The sequence below is a fragment of the Anoplophora glabripennis genome, unplaced genomic scaffold (genome assembly GCF_000390285.2).
Source record: "Anoplophora glabripennis isolate ALB-LARVAE unplaced genomic scaffold, Agla_2.0 scaffold242, whole genome shotgun sequence".
NCBI classification, from domain to species: Eukaryota; Metazoa; Arthropoda; class Insecta; order Coleoptera; family Cerambycidae; genus Anoplophora; species Anoplophora glabripennis.
The window spans coordinates 98,257-113,188 of NW_019417087.1; the positions used below are offsets into that span (position 1 = coordinate 98,257).

At 33.4% G+C, this 14,932-nt stretch overlaps 2 protein-coding genes across 2 annotated transcripts; one reads left to right on the forward strand and one right to left on the reverse strand.

Annotated features, from left to right (window-relative positions):
• Positions 1–545: 545 nt before the first annotated feature.
• On the reverse strand, positions 546–12,494 carry LOC108905992 (protein PAT1 homolog 1). Its single transcript, XM_018709107.1, has 12 exons — positions 12,405–12,494; positions 11,865–12,045; positions 8,338–8,489; positions 7,971–8,207; positions 6,369–6,587; positions 5,694–5,987; positions 3,599–3,772; positions 3,321–3,541; positions 2,833–3,007; positions 2,619–2,776; positions 2,425–2,563; positions 546–1,605 (listed from the first exon to the last, which is right to left on the reverse strand). The coding sequence occupies exons 1-12, from the start codon at positions 12,441–12,443 to the stop codon at positions 1,342–1,344; spliced, it is 2,253 nt and encodes a 750-aa protein (XP_018564623.1). The 5' UTR covers positions 12,444–12,494; the 3' UTR covers positions 546–1,341.
• Positions 12,495–12,833: 339 nt separating this feature from the next.
• Positions 12,834–13,689, forward strand: LOC108905980 (ubiquitin-fold modifier-conjugating enzyme 1). The gene is made up of 4 exons (XM_018709091.1): positions 12,834–12,997; positions 13,068–13,199; positions 13,253–13,420; positions 13,473–13,689. The coding sequence occupies exons 1-4, from the start codon at positions 12,875–12,877 to the stop codon at positions 13,548–13,550; spliced, it is 501 nt and encodes a 166-aa protein (XP_018564607.1). The 5' UTR covers positions 12,834–12,874; the 3' UTR covers positions 13,551–13,689.
• Positions 13,690–14,932: the final 1,243 nt, after the last annotated feature.

The following is a 14,932-nucleotide window of genomic DNA, read 5'->3' on the forward strand; positions in this document are numbered from 1 at the left end:
ATATTATATGCCTTTTGTATTTATATAAAGCTTTAGTTTTATACAGTTAAAAAAAATTGTGCACTGTATATGTTGGAACAGTATTAAACAAAAATATTTAAAATATATACTTCAGTCATTAGGTGTGTTTTATTCCCTAATTACCCAGGCAAAATTTCGAATTTCTTTTCTGTGCTCCTAATATGCCAAAATCACCGATTTCTGTACAAGCATAGAATGAGGCGTACACATCAAATTTCTGTTAAAAATTAAATTTTAGTATTGGGATACTATGAAGTGTAAGAGGTATTTACTTTCTGGTAATAACCTCTCTAACTTTCTGCGATCCTGATACAAAATCCAGGAAAGTTGAACAGCTATAATTTATGATAAAAATTAAATTTTGGTATTGATATGAAGTCTAAGAGGTAAAGACAAGGATAGTTACACTTCCAAATATCTTTTTTTAATGTAGTTACATCACATTTACTATCAAATTTGTTGTTGAAATTTAATTGAATCAGGAGATGAAATATTGGGTTTTCTTTTGAAATTAAAATACATAGTTTCTGTCAATATATTTTATTTATATTTGTTGACAAGGACTATCTAATTGAAAAAAGCTTTATATTAATAATATAAACGATATCTTTCAAACATATTTCGATATCTTAAAATAAAACTAAAAAATAAACGATACATATAAAATTTATCACTTAGCTTTCCCAATGCACTTACAAACATATCAAATCATGCACTAGGAAGAAATTTCTTTAGTTGAAAGAAAATCAAACGACGTAATTAAATATCTAATAAAAATTGCCAATGGTACAGAATTAATCATTGCGGAATTAGATAATTTAACCGAGACGAACACAATACAAAAATATCAAATACATTTGAATTACACATTATTAAAAATATACATTTTGTTTGTTTCTATATTTTGTACAAAAATGAACATTCGTCAAATAAAAAATAAGTTAGATAAACAATTTATTATAGTCACTACTTCCTAACTTCATAAAACGCCATACTAAAGCAGCCCTCGCAAAGTGTGAAATATCCAGACACAATTATAGTTTTTTTTTTGCTTATGTAATATATTAAAAAACGTTATATAATATCACGTTGATGTACGAATATTTTACTCTACCGCTGTTATTTGACACCTTGCGATCGTATTATTGTTAACTGATAACAAATAACTGACGTTAAGATAGTCTTTATCTATTCAACAAAATTTAAAATTCAACACTTTGATATAAAAATGAATAAGTTAGAAGAACATTAAATAGTTTACAAAAAAAATTAAAACATCTTTAATTCCTATCTAATGTTTTTTGTTTTGAATTTTTTTTTTTAATTAGTTTTCGAATCAACATAGTGTTTTTCTAACAGTGACCTCTTATCAGCTTTCAAATTGTTAAATCGATTGCAGTGTTTGGTAAAAATCTGCGACGGTATCAACTCCAGAGGCGCTGCGATTTTGCTAGCTGCCTCCGTCTGTTGCGCCCAACTTATGAGGAAGTTCGACCAGTCGTTCAGCTGCTTCTCCGAGGCAGCATCCGACGATATCAGATATTCCGTTCTTATCAGCATCGTCACCAGCGCCGATACGCCAAACTGCAAAAGAATGAAATGTAATGTTTTTCTATTTCATACGAGGCATATCCACAAAGAGTACCCAATTTTTTAAAAATCGAAACGGCAGTATATTTATGAAAAATTTACAATGCACAGAAGTATACCAAACACTATTTTTAGACGTCGTCGCCTTCAACCTCTATGTATTTTGTATGCAGAGGGATGAACTTTCGAATACCTTTGTCAAAAAGATCTCCCACCAATTCTCGGGTCCATTGTTTCGTAACATTGTGGACCTCATCGTCGATGAAACCTTTTTCCACCCATAAACACTTTCAGAGAAGAGAAAAGATTAAAAATCAGAAGGCGTCAGATCAGGGCAGTGAGCGGGATGGTTGATGTAGTTCCAACTGAATTAATCTAAGAATTGCTTTGTGGCGTTGGCTGCCTGGAGCACACACCTTTCGATAACGTTCCCCTCCTTTTTCTGCACTCGTACAATATATATATTCCAATTTTCCATAATTTGTTACTTTCTTAATACGTAAATTTCTGTAACTTAGAAAAGGGACCTAAAAGTGGTTTTTAGGCATTTCGTTTGCAAAAAAGTGACTTTAGTGATCAATTTTTAAAAGAATTACAAAAAAGATCCAAGTGACACTGGAAGCCCTGAACTAGGACTGTTCGTCAGTCGAACCATCATGCATATACCGGTCCCAGACTCATTAGACTCAAGATATTGAAAACAGCTGGATGGTTCGTCGGTTGTTCCACTTCTGACAAACATTCACGATTACCAACAGATCTACCTTTACGAAACAACAAAAAATACTTTCTGAAAAAAATTTTTTTGCTTACCTTATTGAGTACCACAAAATACAACGGTGATTTGCCGACGTGACTCAACGGCGTACTCCTGTTGTTTTCCTGTCGGACTACCTCTACCAGTCCCGAAACGATTTCCAACAAGTCCGACATTTTACTAGATTGAATATACCTGAAATAACGTTCGATAAGCATCTCCTTTCGGAAGAAAAATAAAAATTACTCACTTTTTAAAAGAAGGAAACAGTTTCGGTAAAATGTTATCTCCGGCAGTATCTCTCCTACCCACTATCGGCAAGCTAAGCAGGACCCTAGTCCACAGTTCTAGTAACTGAGACGAAAATGCTTCAGTTGTTAAATGCGGTAACAATCTCAATACCAGCATCTGGAAAAGAACGGATAAGTAAAGTGAACTGTAAGGTATACGACGATTTTACGTACCTTTCCTTTCCTAATATTAAGAAAACTAGAAAACTTGTCCTCTTGCAACAGCCCTTGGACTAATTTCATGATATAATCGTTCTGATTCTCCACAACAGGTTCGCTCTCTAGTTTGAAAAGTCTTAAAACTTCCTGTTTTTGCTCCGGTGTTGGCGCCAGTTCCAATTCTCTTAACCTAAAAAAAAAATATTTCAATATATGTATTCAATGCAGTTAAAATATTATTTTAGTTTAATATCTATGATGCCATTGATTTTACACAGAAACATCAACTTCTATATACGACATAACCTTAAAACAAATTTGAACTACTTTCCTCTTCTTCCTCTTCTAAAAAAGAACCATTAACAAGAATTAGCAACATTTAAAATTACATAATAACCACATTATTAACATTGCAAATAGAATTTAAGCAGGATGTGCACATTTACACAAGTTATAAATTACAATTTCTCAGTAGAAAACAAACGAACAAATTAATCTCTTACCTTTGCTTTTGTTTGATTTCTCTCAACTTCTCCATATTACTAATATACAGAGGATTTCTTATATCCTCCGCCTTCAACAGCAATGCGTACAGAGCCTCCAGTTCAAGCAAAAGCTGTTTGGTTTTTCTGGTATCCCGGGACACCTGGGGGCTGTCGTTGTCCTTGTCCGGCGTGACGATGTCCATGTCTATGATCTTTCTTGGCGCAGTTACCGACCCACACTAAAAAAAAATTTATCTTGATGTATCGGAGACTTTTTTAATACAAACTTTCTTTACCTGCAATTTTCCCAAAGAATTCTCAAACTGTAAAGGAGTGTAGACTCTCGGTGTCAACGTATTTTGGTTCTCTTGCCGATCGCTATTCCTGTGCTGTCTCTTGTTGGTAAACGGCGTGTTCTTGTCGCCGGCGAGGTTTTCTTTGTTGCTCTTTAATTTCCTCTCCTTGAATATCTAAAAAAAAAAAGAAATTAGCAAAAATTCGTGTTGAGGGTTGCTTTCGCTGTACAGCAAAAATAAAACGCTCTCTCATTGGTAGAAATAAACTATTTTTATTGAAAACTAAGTTTGTGGAAAAAGACGTGTTGTCGGTTCGAGCGTTTGCTGGAGAGTACCTCTTGGTATGGAGTAGCTCGCAGAAGTACCTGTTCCTTGACGCCAATCTGCCGTCGACCTTTTTTTTTGGAACCCTGTTGCGCCCCGGATGGTGTCAGGATGGCGCTATTGACGTTGTACTTAAAAATGGGTCACTTGCGGCATGTGTACCCACAGTGTCTAAGACAATGATGTGAATCAAGGATATTGAAAGCAGTGAAAAGATAGAATTAGGAAAAAGTCTCTATTAGGGAATTAATTAAATAAAGTAGACAATTTTCAATTGAATGAACGATCTTGGTGCTGCCATCTAATAACTGATGTCCCTACCGTAGTTTGACTTTTTGTCGGCATACTTATTCTGAACATTTTGACGTGCAGGCGCTATTTGTGTTATTTACAGTAACATGAAAAATTTATCTCGGTCAAAAAATGGAATTAAGTGGGCTCTATAGCAAAAAGGCAACCAGCAATATATTTTTATAGATTTTATTGCACAGTTTGTCTAAATATGAATTATTGCACAAATAACAGATTTTCCTCCATTCTAACTCAGATTTTCTATGAAATGGAGTTAGTTTGAAACTCAAATTACTTTTTGTTGTAAAGAAATTTATAATTTGCCACTTTTGAACAAGCGGCATCGTAAATGACAAATTTCTTTACACCAAAAAGTAATTTGAGTTTCAAAGTAAGTCCATTTTATAGAAAATCTACATTAAAATGGACAACAGTCTGTTATTTGTGCATTAATTCATATTTAGACAAACTGTATCTAATAAAATCTATAAAAATTTGCCAAATTCAACAAAAGTTATTCACATTCGGAAAAACAACGGGCATGTGGTAATTGCACCATAAGTGCAAAGTCGGACGGTCAATTCTGAATGGTACATAACCGTTTGTTTGCCAGAAGTCTTTGGAAAAATAAGAGAAACCAACAATGGAAGACGCGTCAAACTCCACCAGAACAAGAGACAGACATGTGGTAACTACTATTAGCGCAACATCGGACGGTCAATTCTGAATGATAGACAACCATTTGCTTGCCTTTGGAAAAACAAGAAAAACCAACTCTAAGACATATCATTCTCCACCAGGACAATGCAAGCTACCACAAGAGACTTTTTGAGAAATGAAAAAATCGAATTGATAAGTTATCCGCCATACAGCCCTGTGATTCGGCACCCAATGGCGCTTTTTTGTTTTTGTTTTAAAATGTTGCGAAAATTGGTTCAAGCGCATGCAAAAGTGTATTTATTGTTTTTTATTTTGAAAATATAAAGAGCAATCCTCATATATTTTTTATGTTTTGAGATATTTTGAAGAAACTAAGTTTTTCGATTATCTATTTTTATTTTTTCCTGACATTATCCGAGTTAGGGCAAAGAGAAGAACAGTTCATCATGGTAACTTTTTCCGTAGTTTTTCACGGAAATTTCAGTCTTATAAGAATTAAATTCATTTTAAACTCTGCATTTGCAAATTTGCAATGCCAGGAGCTTTTATTTAAATCGATGTTAAGTACTTGTAATCCTTTGCTTAAAAACAAACAAAAAAGTATAAGTAGAATTAAATTTTCCAAGGCCAAAGAAAGCTCAAAAACTGATTTATGTTCTAGTTATTCCAGCAGAAAAATTCAGGTATTCCGTTCTTTGCAAAAATCCCGTCAATTTTAAATAAAACAGTTTACCTACAACCACCCTTAAGACGGGGCAGCACACAACAAAAAAATATTATTTTTGAGTAAAACAAGAATAATCTCAAAATCGTAACTTACCGTATAATAATAGTCGTCGAAATAGGGCGTCCCGGTGTTCAACTGCAACATCTGAATATTCAACAGCCACTGCTTCTCCTTCATGGACATGAGCCCGGCGTATTCGTCCCTCGGTTCCTGGTTCTCCTTCTGCTGCTGTCTGCTACCGCCGCTGTCCCGTCTCACCTTCTGCTGGTTCTGCTGGAGGTGGTGGGGCAGCTGCTGCGGGCTGTGGTGGTTCCTCTGCTGCTGACAGTTGCCCGCAATGTTGTTCATGTGGCGGGGAGGCGGCGGGAAGTTAAACGGGTGATTTACCTTGAAGACGATACATAATCTGCCTTAGAATTTTGCTTCAATACGAATTCGTTGACGCATGTAATGGTCGATTCTAATTTTTTCTCTTGAATCGATCGATAAAATTAGATAAAAAAATATCGACATAAGAAAAGTTTGAGGTTAAGTAACTCCTGTAACGTGGAGGCACATTGTATTGCTACAAAGACTTCCCCGAAACAAATTAAAATTCTTAAACAACTGTAGAATGTCTTCGTTTTAAGTTTTTTTTTTACTAAATCATTTCATTACGACTATAAATATAGAAATCTCAAATGCAGTCCAAGTTAGTTGCTGTAAAGCATTTGAACTGTTTAGTAGCGAATATAATGTAGGGGCTTTATCAAATGTGACAATACTTACCGGGAACTGCCCCTGATTGTGCCCGGGATACATGAAGTTTGGCGGTCTCGGTGGACCGTTGGATTGCATGAACTGCGGATGAGGCGGCATCATTCTCAGAAGGCCCGGCGGTAGGATTGGGTGGTGATGCGACTGGTGGGGGTTCATCTGTGGCGACATGTGTCTCAATCCGGGCGGTGGTATACCCATGGGAGATAGACCCGGAGGCGGGATGGTATGCTACGAATGACATTAAAAGTAGTAGCAATCGTTTTTTTAAGGAAAATATTAATGCCATTTTTAAAATCAACACAACTGGAAGCGGTTCTTCTTTTTTAATTAAGTTCGTTAGTTTAAATTTATTTATTATTTGTTTGTTTTTGCATGTGGTAATTGCACCATAAGTACAACATCGGATGGTCAATTCTGAATGGTACACAACCGTTTGTTTGCCAGAAGTCTTTGGAAAAATAAGAGAAACCAACAACAGAAGACGCATCATTCTCCACCAGAACAAGACAGAAAAAGTCGAATTGATGAGTCATCTGCCGTATAGCCCTGATTTGGGACTCAATAACTTTTTTTCGCACATCAAAAATAAATTACAAGGTCAACGTTTTTCAATGCCTGAAGAAACGGTTGATGTATTCAAAATACATGTTTTGGAGGTGCCTCAATCGGAATGGAAAGTGCTTCAAAAATTGGTTCAAGCAGATGCAAAATTGTGTTGATCTTCATGGCGAATATTTTGAAAAACAATAAACTCATATACGATAATTAATTTCTTTTGAGTGTTTGAGTGTGAAGCAGACATGTGCATAATTTCCTCTATTTTTCAAATTATCGAAACCGAATTACGCCATGCAATAAATCGATTTAATTTTTTTTTCTCCAAAACGGAGCATCATAAGAAAAACAGTCGACAACATACCTTTTCTCTTCCAAATTGAACAAGGAATTGAAAAATAATTTTTATTTTAAGAAAAATCGGTGGTGTATCATTTTTTCATTAACAATATCTAGTGACATGCCTGTGCACAGGCCACTGGTGAAACTGAAAACAATATTTTTATTGTAAAACATGTATTGTTGTTAACTGCTAAAGCCTGCAAAATTTCATTAAAATATTCTGAGCGGTTTCTCTAATATTTATAAATTTGTATTTTGTTATTAAAACTTTAATACCCTGCAGATCAGAAACTAAGCGTTTTTGGAATATGGTATATTAAGGAAATATATCACAAATGCATTGTACTATAACCCCCTACAAAGAATGCATTGACTTACCAAACACCTTGTATAATATATTTATTACAAAGACAACCGAAGTATATCTATTTTTCACTATCCCAAAAAATACAGAAATGTAAGTAAAACTTTTCCATTTTAAAATTTTAAGATTTTAATCCTAACATAGTGTTAATAGACATTAATAGATATTTAATATGTAGGGGATACTAAGGTACTAGACGGCATTATTCTACGAATGGACATTCGAAATCAAATATACTTTTTCTTTTTTGTACAAAACGATAAAATAATGACAAAAACACATTTTACGCAAAGCTGTAGAACAAAATTATTTTAAAAAGTGACAATCGACATAATAACGCAATGACTCACCTGTAACATAGGGTGGTAGGGATGTCCTTGATGATGCCCCGGCGGTGGCAATAGCGGCCTAGGCGGTGTCTGCTGTTGAGGAACATGCTTCGATGTCTTTATAAGATTTTTCTCTAACTCTTCTACCGTACAGATTTTCCTTATTTGGGGTAAGGCGGATGTTAGAGGAGCAGAAGAATTGAGTTGCTGGTTAATGCTGACGCTCGGTTTTGAGGAGTTATCTCTGTGGGTCTCAATCTGGAACGTCATACGTTTCAATGTATAGGAATCAATAAAACGAGTAATAATAAGGATAGAGCAAATATATTTTTCCAAAAAGTCTCTAAATGTTTTAAATTTACTGATGAATAATACTAAAATCACTTACGAATGCTTTGGATGCCTTCTGCAAAGATGAGAGTATACTGGAACTATTGTAAATATCACCATTTTTACTGGAAGGCGTATAAGACCAAACAGAACTAGATAACGATAAAGGATCTTCCGAGTTTTCTAAAACTAGTTGTGATATGGAGTTTTCTAAAAAATATGATATAGTTATTGCATTGCACATCTAACTTGTTAGTTAAAAAAAAAAAAAATGTTGCCTACTGATAAACTGATACGTAATTACAGCATTTAATATTTATAGTAATGTAATTGAGACACGAGAGCAATTTACTGTTTTTTTAAAAAGCTGAGCACCGTATAAACGTAGACACTATTCAAGGCTTGTCTTCGTTCGAGGCCAAGACCATTGGAATACTATTCCGCCTGGCCTTAAAATGTCGGAGTGAGTGCCAGAATAGCGGCAAAAAAATAAAATCAATTAAAGTCATTTCTGTTTTTGTTAATCGAACTCAATTAAAAATATATTCTCTAAAATCTGTTTTTGTAAATTGTGGAAACAAATCAACATCTGCATTTCCTTTTCAGTAAACTTGACAAATTAATAACAAAGGCAATATTTACCACCGTCAATTCATAATATGTCTTTTTTTAATAATTGCCTCCCTCATTGCCCAAGCGAATATATTTTAGCCAAAAAAATTGACAAATGATACATCCGTTCTGTCTCTTTCTGCCTTGAACACTTTTTTTTTATCAGAATGTGCCTTAACAGAAAATATTGCAAACAAGACACTTGTTCTGCTTTACCTTACAATTTACTTCTGAAGAATGTTCTTCAAGCAAACGAAAATAAATAAACATAAACGTAAAAGATTTGCAAATTTATGTTCTCCACTATACAGAGTGTTGCAAGTTTGACTGCCTTAATTTTAACAGATGATAGAATACATTAAAATAAACAAAAAAGCCTTATATGACATGGGTCCTAAACTCAACCAATTCCGAGAAAAAAATTGTCAAAATTTCCAACAATGTTTATCACTTTTTTTGAACTTCTTTATGCTTAATTTTAAAAAATAATTAGTATTCAATAAAATTCATATCGAGCAATGTGACAACGGCGCGACGATTAACATGAGGTACTAAGCCGCTTACCAATACACAATTCAGTTGGTATCTGGAATTTGACTGTATCGGAGTGTTTTTTGCGTACCACTATTTCCATTTTTTGAGGTGTTTTCCAGCGAGTGCGCGAATATTGGATTCGAAGGTGTCGTGCGTGCATAGAAAATGGTGGTGGACATTTTGAATATATGTTGTAGTTTGTTTTATACTTGTGTGTTTAAAAATTACTGAATTTTGCTTTTTGTTAAGTACCTAAATTTTTTTTAATACATATGATTATTTGGATAACGTAAATCTTTGGATACTAATTACATATTTTTCAAATTCATAATTTGATTAAAAGTTTTGTTTGAGAGATTCTTAATTACTAAAATGTGCGCTAAAATTTAAGCACAACACTATCTTCGTACTACAAAGTCGATACATTTTATTTTATTTATTTAAAAACTGGAAACCAATTGTCTTGAAATTTACTAAATGTTTCACAATAATAGTTGTTTACATTTTTTCCGTAGGACAAGTCTTCCGCGTTCACACGTGGTATGCATCAGCTGTGTAGCGTTTGATTAAGCGCTGTTGTAACATTGTGATGAAACTCCCCAATATTAACACTCACTGTATTTTGAAAACTGTTAATCTTACGCCAATGTAATACACAACTTTTTTGTTCGTTTATGCTTACTCTATCTCATGCTGAAATAATGGCAGTCAAACTTCTTACATCCTGTTTAATTGCAGTAAAATAAAAATTTTCTCAAAAATGCTCGTAAATATTTTTCAATATTTAGAAGCCTCGGTAGGGTAAAATATGGCAAAATCTAATGCTTCATACTGTTTTTATATTTCATTACACAGAAACAAAATAATAATTCAGAGTATTGTAAACAGTAATTCTTTCTGAAAAACAATCTCCAACAATATTATTTCAATAATAATAATACCTGTGAGTGAAAGGCACAATCTGCAGTAGTTATTTTGTTTTCATACATTATAAAACATTTCCCGAATGACAATTTTATAAACACAACATGTGAGAAACAAAGTACAATTTCAGTTTTTTGTATCGAGTGTTCATAAAAACGGTGTCTTTACTTGTGCCATATTTCCTCAACACCAGTTTTCGATGCGTTATATCTCGACATATAAGTACTGTACGCAAGCACGATACGATACTCCTTCAACAATTAATTGTAGATAACATTGATATGTAATTTTGATACGATCTCAATGTGACTTAAATTGTAATTTAATTCAAATTTGGCATCAAGTTTAGTCCTGCCAATTTAATGCGGTTGTTTTTTAACTTTAGAAATATCTACTATGCAATGTTTATTCACTGAAATATTTATTCTCTTTTTGTTTTAAATATCACCAAATTTATATATGTATGTTAAGGCCGGTGTCCCATGCATCCGAATTCCGACGATACGAAGGTCCGAAAGTGTTCCTATTGGTTAATATACATTCAAATATTTACCACTCATTTTCATCCGAAATTTTTAAAATTCATACGACGTCGGAAAAAGTAGAAATAATTTTAACTTTTATCCGAAATCGTATGTTTTTTAACCTCACTTTTTAAATTTTTAACATACTATGATTGTTGTTTGATATATTTACAGTCAAATAAATGTTATATTATAATGTCGAATGTAGAAAATATAATACTACGTATATTTTCTATAATATATACCTATGGTTGTCATTTGAAAATGTTTCACCTTCATCTTGTAATAAATTCCATGGTTCTATACTTGATTTCTATGAGATTAATTTCGGATGCATGTGAATTATAATATTATCATTCGTACGAATTAAAATATTTTCGGGTATTGTACATCGGATTTCGGATGCATGGGACACCGGCCTAAGGCAGTGTCTGTCAGGTTTGGTTCATCAAAAAATTTGCATTTACATATAAAATTCCCCTATTTTTTTGTGATAAATTTAAGCAACACTAAACTGAGCTCTACACATATTAGCCAACACCAAGAGGATGAAATAGGCTCTATAATTTGTATTGAGTTCTGTTTATTTTTAGTTTTGATGGTCCAAATTAATACTTCCTCATTTGACAGGGAGTCCAGTACATTTTTCAATAAATGAACTTACAGCTTGTTATTCTTCTTTATCTATGTGCAGACCAAGCAAAATAAAAATAAACAGAGATAAAATAACAGCATGTGGTTTGATGTGTCACAATTCCTATGTGTTATCATTCATGAATGAATAAGAGGTTAATATCCACTTCATTCCACAAAAGATAAGATTCTAAAAACTATATATAAATACCCCCCAGTACATTTTCGAGTGTTGTATACAAGTATGCATGGATCTATTTAAGAATTGAATCTGTTTCTATTTCATTTGAAGCAAGCACACATGTAGCTCTTTTCAGAATATTAACGAATTACTGAATTCCAAAAATTAAGTACTAACCTATCTGTTCCGAGTGTTTAGTACTCTCTGCAATTTCAGCAAACTGTTCATGCTGCCGTTCCCAATCTTCTAAACTGGAAGCATCCTCAAGTTCCCCGAATGTCTCATCGTTCAAAGCATCGTATTCCTCCTCATTCTCCAAACACTCGTCTTCATCTGGTGGAAGGACGTTGTCACCATTCTTCAAAATATCAAGATACTTGATAATCATATTGAATAGATATTAAATAGTGTAGTTGTATTATTATAACACTAGGAAAAGAAGTATTGCGCAAAATAACGCATACAATTCCTTAAAAAATGCAGGGTTAACCTAGTTAAATTATCGCAATTATTACTATAAATAATTAACAGTTTCTCGTCTTTCCTTATTCAGCTGACGGACTAAATAGTTATTAGAAAAAATTTTGAAGAAAAACAAGCAAAAAGCAGTGCATTTTTTTGTTAACAACCGTGTCACAACTTTTACTTTTTACCAGAAAGTAGATCATTTTTTCCAAACTTTGGCATGTCGTTCAAATCAAGACGGTATCAACTTACATTTAAGGATGTGTCAAAGTCAAAAAACGTATCAGCCATTTGATTTTTCAAAAATTTTCAACATTATCATGATTATACGCACTACCATGAGATTTGTTACAATTAATTTTACTTGGACTTTTTCTTTCAGTGATACTAACTTCAAAAATCAAAAGTAACTATATAGTGGCTAAAGTATCGCCCCTAGTGACAATTATTATAGAAGAGTAGGTTAACCCATTTAACACTCTGGGGCGCTTATACATATTTTATAATTACTATCTCATCCACTGGTGATCAGATAGTTTACTTGATTTGTTTTTAATTATCTTAAACTTATGTATTTTTTCTATACAAATCCAGCAAATTGACATTATGACAAAATTGGAAAACGCCATAAATGATACTTTAGACAGGACCCCTCTGAAGTTAGCTTATTGACAACTCATTGCCTCGGCTGCTCAGCTGTCTTTGTTCCCAATTTTTTAAAAATGGTAGACGAGGGTACTAGGAAAACATTAAGCAACATACCTTTACTAAAAACTAAAGCAGGTCCCAGAGATAAAGAATTATGGGTTGAAAGGTTAAAAGAAGAGTACCAATCTCTAATTAAGGTATTTTAGTAATCAGAACAAGATAAGGTGAACCTAACCTATAACTAACATATGTTTTAATTGATTCCAGTATGTACAAAATAACAAAGCAGCAGATAATGACTGGTTCAGATTGGAATCGAATAAGGAAGGCACAAAGTGGTTTGGAAAATGCTGGTTCATCCACGACCTTCTGAAATATGAATTCGATGTAGAGTTTGATGTACGTAAATCAACAATGTTAATAAAAAGTACTTACTTCATTTTCTGTAACAGATTGCAGTAACTTACCCTACAACGGCACCAGAAATAGCTCTTCCAGAACTTGACGGAAAGACTGCGAAAATGTACAGGGGTGGAAAGATATGTTTAAGTGATCATTTTAAACCATTGTGGGCGAGAAATGTACCTAAGTTTGGAATTGGCCATGCGATGGCTCTAGGGGTACAATTAAAGAACCATTTATAATATACTTATTTCATATTACTTTTTTTAGCTTGGACCATGGCTAGCGGTTGAGATTCCGGATTTAATAGCTAAGGGTGTAATAACGTATAAAGAGAAAACTGGATAGAAGAAATTTATAGTTAATTATTTATAAAAGTACCACTAATTTTATTATTTTTTTAAAGAAAATTTAAAAAATTTGTAATTGTGTATTAACATTATTCTAAGCTTATTTTTTGCTTTTCTAATATATGATGTTAAAAGATTGTGTTAATTATTCAAAGATAATTTTAATTTAAATATCTCCAACAGGTTTGATAGATTAATTTTGTTAATATTCTCTTGTATATATGTAAAAAAATAAATTTTTCATACAATGCTATCTTCATCCTGAAAAACTATTTCATTACATTTTATGGCAAACCTTCAATGCAAAAGTACTATTAAATGTTTTGACCGTTTGAACACTACTGAAATGGGAGACTAAAAAAAAAAAATTCACATGTATTCGTTTATTCGTAAGAAATCTCCAAAAGATTTCCTTCATTTAAATTATAATATGACATACCTATAACTCTTAAACTTTTAAATCCAGGATTTTATTTTATAGATGAAAATGTTTGTTGAAAAGAAATTTTCATAATTAATCTCGAGACCAAAATGGTCAGTATTTTGAAAGAACATGCCAAGTATTCTAGGGTTGGTAAAACTTTACAAATAGGAGTATATTTCTCAATGGACCATGTGCTTATTATCTTATTTTTGAGACGTAAAGCTACACAGACGATTTTTTTAAATCATATTTTCACGTCAAAATAGTAAATATTCCCGCTGAAATTTGAATAGTGTAGGTAGACTTTCAACTGTAAAGAAAATGGAACTGTTAATTTCTTAAACATACATATATGTTTTTTTATTATTCCTTATAAAGGAATTAGTTAATTTAATTATAGTTCCACTTTTTTAATTTTAATTTGAAATTTTATATTACGTAAGCGAAAATATAACTTGACGATATCTGCACCTATTTTTTAGATAGGATTCTATAAATTTAATTATCCGCGTCCTCCGCTAGATATCACCGTGATGTCTTCTTCTTCTTCCAAATGTACAATTTGACACGAGAGTGTTGCCACTTTAATATTTAATTGTTTCGTGAGTGAATTCGTTTCACTCGCGCCATTATTCTGTGGCTAGAAATTGGCCTCAATGATTTGGGATCGAGGGGGATTATCCCTCTTTATCCTGCCTCATCTCGTGTAGGCCTGGACAGCCTTCGTAGGTGGGCCCCATCCGTCGTCTACCCCGACCGCAAATGCGGCCGGTGTAGGCGCTTTGTGGGACCTCCTTTTGTCCTGGCTGGGCCCCGCCGGCTAGGGCCCTTTCTTCTGGCGCTCTTCTTGCTTCGCCGGCTCGTCTGTGTAAACCCCGGGGGTAGTGTCATGTTTATGTGTGGTATGGTTGGGTAGGGTAGTGCGGCTATGCAGCCTGGGATGCGCTTTGCTAAGG

Excerpts from the sequence above, each read along its gene's own strand:
- LOC108905980 (XM_018709091.1), top strand. The coding sequence starts at position 12,875 with ATGGTAGACGAGGGTACTAGGAAAACATTAAGCAACATACCTTTACTA. Across the intron at positions 12,998-13,067 it reads AGTACCAATCTCTAATTAAG|TATGTACAAAATAACAAAGC; the intron begins GTATTTTAGTAA and ends AATTGATTCCAG. Across the intron at positions 13,200-13,252 it reads AATTCGATGTAGAGTTTGAT|ATTGCAGTAACTTACCCTAC; the intron begins GTACGTAAATCA and ends TTTCTGTAACAG.
- LOC108905992 (XM_018709107.1), bottom strand. The coding sequence starts at position 12,443 with ATGGCTGATACGTTTTTTGACTTTGACACATCCTTAAAT. Across the intron at positions 2,777-2,832 it reads TTAATATTAGGAAAGGAAAG|ATGCTGGTATTGAGATTGTT; the intron begins GTACGTAAAATC and ends GTTCTTTTCCAG. Across the intron at positions 1,606-2,424 it reads ATTTTGTGGTACTCAATAAG|TTTGGCGTATCGGCGCTGGT; the intron begins GTAAGCAAAAAA and ends ATTCTTTTGCAG.